The 8385-nt window shown below is 50.8% G+C and overlaps 1 protein-coding gene across 1 annotated transcript; it reads left to right on the top strand.

Annotated features, from left to right (window-relative positions):
* Positions 1–419: 419 nt before the first annotated feature.
* On the top strand, positions 420–5295 carry LOC112452177. Its single transcript, XM_025012277.1, has 2 exons — positions 420–657; positions 1139–5295. Exons 1-2 carry the CDS (start codon positions 420–422, stop codon positions 5293–5295), a joined length of 4395 nt encoding a protein of 1464 aa, XP_024868045.1.
* Positions 5296–8385: the final 3090 nt, after the last annotated feature.

The raw sequence follows: 8385 nt of genomic DNA, 5'->3' as shown, positions 1-8385 counted from the left end.
GCAATGTGTTTAAACAATTTGAAAAACTGGGATGGAGGACGCAAGATGCGTCAGCGAGACCTTTAAAATAAACGGCGGAATATATGCATCAGCGTACGATAAAGTATCGCATCACCTGCAAATAGTAATTAACGATTATTATTAATAAATTTTAATATTATACTCGATACAAATTTTCTATTCTAATTAAATCAATTATTATATATAATATATATTACTGTTGGAGGTAAATGGTATTAATATATAAATTAAATTGTACTTAATTTTGTATTTATTTTATATACATCCACACACACACACGCACCCAAAAAAGTGGGTATATTCCTGGGAATGATAGGGCCATCTTAGGGGATTATAAGGGATTTCATAAGGTGTCCGAAAGTAGAATTAGAATCGGGCAATAACGCAAAGAGACGTCGATGGTTTTCTTCTCGAGACATGTTCAAGAGAATTCGATGAAAGAAAAAACACCGTATTATTTGTTATTCCTCCTGTTTGTCGTTGGTGAGTCGCAGGTAAAGTCAAAAAGTCACGCGGTGAAATTGACAACCAACGGCAATCAGGACAGCCTCCGTATAGCGGAGTGCTCCGAGCACGTGCGCTTCCATCACGTGACGCCTCATCCACCAACCCCGTCACTGAAATCGGCGTGGAGACGTGACGTAACGAGCTCCGGCCCTATGCAACGCGACGCTACGCGGTGACCGCCAATTCCTTCAAGGGAAGCGAGTCCATTGGTCTAATGGATGAGACGTCACACCGTCACCAAACATATAAATAAATGTAGCGCGGTAATGGGAGAGGACTTGTTCGCTCTCGCTCGCAATAGACACCGTCGTCTCTCGTAACGCAAGTTGTCGCGAATCTGAAACGGAAACTGTGATCATTCGAGAACTTTCTTGTAGACTGTTTGTGAAAATAAACTCATCGTTATTGAAATCAGAACTCTGTTGAGATACAAAACCGATCCTCCCGTTCCTGACCAACCATCGCGCGCGCTCAAACATTTTTTGGTCCTTCGAGCCGGATTCGGGTTCCGCGTCCGTGTACGGTCTGTGAGTGCGTGCTCCGGTCAGCTCCAATAAACCTGCGAAGTAATCGGCGCAATGAGTCTCGACATGAATGCTCTCCTCATAAGACAGCAAGAGTTACTCTATATCCCGAGCAACGGACAACACGAGAAAGTTGGGCAAATCCAACGTTACTCAAGGCATCCTTGAAGCTCGCATTAAAACGCTGGACTCCAGCTGGGAGAAATTTCAAGCCCAACATGAGATTCTCTGCACGCGATTCTTCGCTGAACTCAGCAAAACCGAGTACTTCACGACGGATCTATATGAAACCACAGAGAATGCTTACGTTATGCAACGGGGCACCCTGACTGACTGGGCAACCAGCCTGACGCAAACGGAGAGAAGTGGCAATGCAGCAACCGCTTCAGCCAGGGAGGCCACTCCGCACAACCTCCTGCCGCGCATCAACCTGCCTCAGTTCTCGGGTGCCATTGAGGACTGGATCTCCTTCCGCGACCTGTTCCTCTCCGTCATCAATCGCCATCACACGATCACGGACGTTGAGAAGCTGCATTACCTTCAAACGTCCCTGCAAGATGAAGCGGCAAAATTAGTGAGAGACATACCTCTAATCCACGGCAATTTTGAGCGAGCCTGGGTTACGCTCCGGGAGTTTTACAAAAATCAGCGAGTCCTGGTGCGCTCCAACTTCGCCGCTTTCACGGCTCTCGCGAAGATGAAAAGCGAGTCCGCGATCAAGCTGCGACGAATCTTCCACGGCATGACAAACACCGTGAACGCTCAGGAGAGCCTCGGTCGACCAATCGCCACTCACGGCATGGATCTCTTCGTCCACATCGTGGTCGAGCTCTTCGATCCGCAAACTCGTCGCGACTGGGAGACCACCATCCGGACATCGTCGAAGCCTCCCGAGTACGACACCTTCCGAACCTTCATCATCGAGAAGATGCGCTCGCTCGAGGCTCTCTCGCCTGTCACATCCAAGGGTGAGTCCAAGACCAGCCAAGCCAAGGCTAGCGGCACGCGATCCGCGAAGTCTAACCATGCCAAGACCACCTCGGGATCGGGCAGCTGCGTGGTGTGCAAGAACTCACACTATCTGATGGGCTGTAGTGAATTTCGAGCGAAGACTCCGAGCGAGAGAAAGAGCATAGTTGAGAGCAAGAACTTATGCTCTAACTGCTTAGGCAACCACCCTATTGCCAAGTGTCCGTCGACCAAGACGTGCATCATCTGCAACGCGAAACACCATTCGCTGCTGCACGATGGCACCTCCAAACCAGCGGTCGCCGAGGCCAGCACCCTCACGGCAGTGCAGCATGGCGACGATCGCAAGGCCATTCTGCTGGCCACCGCACGCCTCTCCATCACTGACCGCCATGGAAATCAGCAACCGGTGAGAGCTCTGATTGATCAGGGCTCAGAGGTCTCGCTGATCTCCGAGGCGCTGGCGCAACGACTCAAGCTGCAGCGCTCCAAGTCGACCTTCGCCATCTTCGGCATCGGGGGGACTCGTTCCGGCCAGGCTCGAGGGAAAGTCACCCTGCAGCTCACATCAAAGATGACTGGAGCAACAGTCACCGCGGTCGCCGTCGTTTTGCCGCATCTGTCGCTCTACCACGGCACAGGCCTGCGACAGATCGACGCCTGGCCGCACCTCCTCAACCTTCAATTGGCTGATCCTCAGTTCTCGGCCACTGATCCAGTCGAGCTGCTGCTCGGCGCCGAGGTCTGCTCAGTCATCCTCGAGGAGGGCCTTCGAAAAGGCGATCCTGAGGCGCCCATTGCCCAGCATACCGCTTTCAGCTGGATCATCTCCGGCGGTGCGACTGCAGCGTCGCTGCACGGAGCTTCGTCCTGCCACGCCGCTATCGACCAAGAGCTCACTAGCCTGGTGCAAAAGTTCTGGGAACAGGAGGCGGAGACTAAGCCGGTCGCCGCCCTGACTCCTGCCGAGCAACAATGCAAGGAACACTTCGTGCGAACGCACCTCCGGCTGCCGTCGGGACGGTACATAGTGCGCCTCCCGTGGGCAACCCCTCCAGCTGATCTCCACGAGACTCGTCAAGCAGCGCTGCACCTCCTCCGCTCCATGGAACGGAAGAGTGCCAAGGATCCCCGATTTGGCAAGCTGTACCAGGCCTTTCTGAAAAAGTACGAGGACCTTGAGCACATGACGGTGGCAGCCGCTCCTCAACAAGGTGAGCAAGTTGTTTACTTACCGCATCACGGTGTCCTCAAGGAGGCGAGCACCACCACCAAACTCCGCGTCGTGTTTAACGGGTCGCAACGCGTATCGACGGGCGAGACTCTCAACTCTTTTCTGCACGTGGGCGCAAATCTGGTGCCGCCGCTGGCCGACGTCCTGCTCCGATGGCGTCGTCACTTGTTCGCGATGATAGCGGACATTGAAAAGATGTACCGCCAAGTATTGGTGCATCCCGATGACCGCGATTATCAGCGCATCGTGTGGCGCCCGACCCCGACGAGTGAAGTGCTCGACTACCGCACGAACACTGTAACGTACGGCATGGCTAGTTCGCCGTTTCTTGCCATAAGATCCATCAAGCAACTAGCCAAGGACGAGCAAGTCCGATATCCGGAGGGCGCAGAGACCCTCGAGGAAGACTGTTACGTGGACGATGTCGTCACTGGGGCGTCAACTCTCCGCGGCGCGATCGTCCTTCAGACTCAACTTCGCGCGTTGTGCGGATTCCCGCTCCGTAAGTGGGCCGCCAACAACGAGGACGTGCTCGACGGGATTCCTCTTGCGCACCGGTTACACCAAACGTCACACGACTGGGACCTCGAGAGCCACTCTACTCTCGGCTTGCGCTGGTTCACGGGCACAGACAGTTTCGCGTTCCAGATCAAGTCACGCGTCGTCCCTACATTCACGAAACAAACCGCATTAGCTGAAACCGCCCGATTGTTTGACCCGCTCGGATGGCTCGCCCCAGTCGTTGTGCGCGCAAAAATTCTCATGCAATCCGCGTGGATGCAGAGACTCGAATGGGACACACCACTCCCACCAGCCGACGCGCGCGTGTGGCAGGAGCTCATCGCCGAGCTTCCCATCCTCGAGGCCGTCCGGATTCCCCGCTGGATAGGGGTCGGGACGTGCGACATTCGGTTCGAACTCCACGGATTCGCCGACGCGTCGGAGCGCGGCTTCTCAGCTGTCGTCTATCTCCGCGTGACAAACGCGTCCGACGACACTCAGGTGCACTTGCTCGCGGCCAAAACGAGGGTCGCCCCGTTAAAACAGGTGTCATTGCCGCGCCTTGAACTCTCGGCCGCCGCCCTCCTCACTGACACCGCGCACCACGTTCAAGACACATTGAAACTGCCTGCTTCGGAGACTCATTTGTGGTCAGACCCCACGGTGACCCTCCACTGGATTCGTGGTCATTCATCGCGGTGGAAAACGTACGTTGCGAACCGCGTATCACACATACAGCGGCGCCTCCCGGAAGCCCGATGGCACCACGTGCCGGGCAGTGAGAATCCTGCCGATTGTGCTTCGCGCGGCATCTCTCCTCGCAAACTCCTGGACCATCCGCTGTGGTGGAGCGGCCCTGGTTGGCTCAAACTGCCTAAGTCCTCCTGGCCGAGCAAGCCCAACGAGGACTTCGACGAGGACACTGGGGAGCAGCGAGCGTCCTGCAGCACCGCCATTGTGGAGGCGAACGAGCCCGAGTTGCTGCGTCGCTTCTCTGGGCTGCAGCGGCTCCTTCGAGTGACAGCGTGGTGTCTTCGCTGGCGCCGTCCTCAGAAAACGTCACTCACTCCCGAGGAAGTCACTCGCGCAATTCACGTTTGGCTCCGCACCGTGCAGCACTGCCACTACGGCACTGAGATCACCACACTCAAGGCCACTCAGCCTGTTCATCATCGCAGTCGGCTCGCCCGGCTGAATCCCTTCCTCGACGTTCACGGAATTCTCCGAGTTGGAGGCCGCCTGAAACACTCCATCCTCCCCTTCGACGAACGCCACCCGACAATTATCCCGCCGACGTCGTGGCTCACTCGACTCATTGTGGATTCCTGTCATCGACGAACACTGCACGGTGGGGTGCAACTCACTCTGGGCACCGTCCGTCAGCAGTACTGGATACCTCAAGGACGAGCCGTGGTGAAACAACTGCTGCATCGATGTGTCACAGTGCTCGGTGGCGGGCGGCCACTCCACAGCCGCCAATGGGCAATCTACCCGGGGCCCGAGTCACGCCGTCGCGACCGTTTCTCCGCACTGGGCTAGATTATGCTAGTCCAATTCTGCTTTGCACCACAAAGAACCGAGGACACAAGGCGCATAAGGCGTTCATCGCCGTCTTTGTTTGCATGAGCACTCGCGCCGTGCACTTAGAAGTCGCGTCGGATTATTCTGCCGACGCTATCCTTGCCGCATTTCGCCGATTCACCTCACGCCGCGGCACGTGCAGCGACGTATACAGCGATTGCGGCACCAATTTCGTGGGAGCCGACCGACAACTCCAGGAGCTTTTCTGGGCCTCCACCTCCGACGGCCGTCGAATCGCGCACACCACTTTAGGACAAGGGACACGCTGGCACTTCAATCCTCCCTCCGCCCCTCACTTTGGAGGGCTATGGGAAGCCGTCGTGAAGTCGGCAAAACACCACATTCGGCGAGTGATTGGCGAAGCAACACTAACATTCGAGGAAATGTCCACCTTCCTCGCTCAGGTGGAAGCTTGCCTCAACTCTCGCCCGCTGCAAGCAATGTCCGACGATCCTGACGACTTCACGACACTGACTCCGGGTCACTTTCTCATCGGAAGCCCGCTCAACGCCATCCCGGAACCGGCCCTCGACTGTCACTTGGCTCAATTGGTGGCGACACGTGCAGCTCATGCGAGACCACTTTTGGCAGCGATGGGCTCGCGAGTACATCCAAAGCCTTGCATCGCGACCAAAATGGTTGAAGGCGAGCCCTGCAATCGGGGCCTTGTGCCTCATCAAAAGTGAGACTGCACCACCGACGAGATGTCCCTTGGCGCGCATCACCTTGTTGCACCCTGGCGACGATGGCATCGTCCGCGTGATCGCCGTCCGGACGGCGACGACCGAGCTCACGCGGCCACTCACCAAAATTGTGTTGCTTCCCGCAGCAACCGCGGAAAATCAAGTTATCACTCACGAGTGAGCACCACGAACGCTCACAACACGTCACTAATCACGCATTCTGTTCGCAGAACGAAACCTGTCACTTGTTTTGCTCTAATTTAGCGCGGATTCGGCACAGATCAACACCAGGCCACAACTGACCACTGCGCATACACGGCCGCGCAGTCCACCACGTGCTTCGAGCGTAGCATCGATCATCGATGCACATCGACCGTGGCAGTACATCTAGGGACATCATGCGGAGCTCATCGGCACTACGTGCCAAGGCGGGCGGGATGTCCGAAAGTAGAATTAGAATCGGGCAGTAACGCAAAGAAACGTCGATGGTTTTCTTCTCGAGACATGTTCGAGAGAATTCGATGAAAGGAAAAACACCGTATTATTTGTTATTTCTCCTGTTTGTCGTTGGTGAGTCGCAGGTAAAGTCGAAAAGTCACGCGGTGAAATTGACAACAACCAACGGCAATCAGGACAGCCTCCGTATAGCGGAGTGTTCCGAGCACGTGCGCTTCCATCACGTGACGCCTCATCCACCAACCCCGTCACTGAAATCGGCGTGGAGACGTGACGTAACGAGCTCCGGCCCTATGCAACGCGACGCTACGCGGTGACCGCCAATTCCTTCAAGGGAAGCGAGTCTATTGGTCTGATGGATGAGACGTCACACCGTCACCGAACTTATAAATAAATGTAGCGCGGTAATGGGAGAAGACTTGTTCGCTCTCGCTCGCAATAGACACCGTCGTCTCTCGTAACGCAAGTTGTCGCGAATCTGAAACGGAAACTGTGATCATTCGAGAATTTTCTTGTAGACTGTTTATGAAAATAAACTCATCGTTATTGAAATCAGAACTCTGTCGAGATACAAAACCGATCCTCCCGTTCCTAACCAACCATCGCGCGCGCTCAAACATAAGGCAATTATCAAGGCCCTGATTATTTAGCCTCTAAGGGCCCTCAGTGAAAAAACGTGACCGGCCTTAAAGGGTTCTTATTGGGCTTCCACATTAGAGCCCAAACAAAGTTAGGGAAAATTAACAGGGGCTTTATCAAAGTCCTAACGCAATTTCTACACGTACGGGCCGTATTTTGACGTATTTGATTTTATTTCGCCGTATTTTGCCGTGTTTGATTTTATTTCAACGTTTTTGTACCGTATTTGATTTTTTTTCGCCGTATTTTACCGTATTTAATTTTATTTTGCCGTATTTTACCGTGTTTGATTTTCAACGTTTTTTACCGTATTTGATTTTATTTCGCCGTATTTGATTTTATTTCACCATATTTTTTGCCGTGTTTGATTTTATTTCAACGTTTTTTACCGTATTTGATTTTATTTCGCCGTATTTTACCGTGTTTGATTTTATTCCAACGTTTTTTTACCGTATTTAATTTTATTCTGCCGTATTTTACCGTGTTTGATTTTATTTCAACGTTTTTTACCGCATTTGACTTTATTTCAACGTTTTTTATTTGATTTTATTTCACCGTATTTTACCGTATTTGATTTTATTTCACCATATTTTACCGTGTTTAATTTTATTTCAACGTTTTTTTACAGTATTTGATTTTATTCTGCCGTATTTTACCGTGTTTAATTTTATTTCAACGTTTTTTACTGTATTTGATTTTATTTTGCCGTACTTTATATTTGATTTTATTTCGCCGTATTTTACCGTGTTTGATTTTATTTCAACGTTTTTTTACCGTATTTGATTTTATTCTGCCGTATTTTACCGTGTTTAATTTTATTTCAACGTTTTTTACCGTATTTGATTTTATTTCAACGTTTTTTCCCAATCAGCAGACAATGTTTTTTAAATGTGTTTTTAATATTTATTTTTTATTCATTATACATTCGTACAATTGTTACAATTGTACAAATGTTACAATTGTTACAATTGTACAAATGTTACAATTGTTACAATTGTACAAATGTTACAATTGTTACAATTTATTGTAAAAATAATATTTATTTAGTGTTTATTTAACATTTATTTGACATTAATTTAATATTTATTTTATATTAATTATTTATTTGCAATAATGATTTTAAAAAACATTTATTTAATATTTATTTGACATTAATTATTTATTTGCAATAATGATTTTAAAAAATGTTTATTTAACATTTATTTGATATTAATTGTGGGGTTGTAGGTCAGGATTAGGTTAAGGTGCGTCGTTCCCACAAATAACGAAA

Source organism: Temnothorax curvispinosus, unplaced genomic scaffold (genome assembly GCF_003070985.1).
Source record: "Temnothorax curvispinosus isolate PA1 unplaced genomic scaffold, ASM307098v1 QBEX01003006.1, whole genome shotgun sequence".
NCBI lineage: Eukaryota > Metazoa > Arthropoda > Insecta > Hymenoptera > Formicidae > Temnothorax > Temnothorax curvispinosus.
This window is presented reverse-complemented; position numbering and strand designations above follow the sequence as displayed.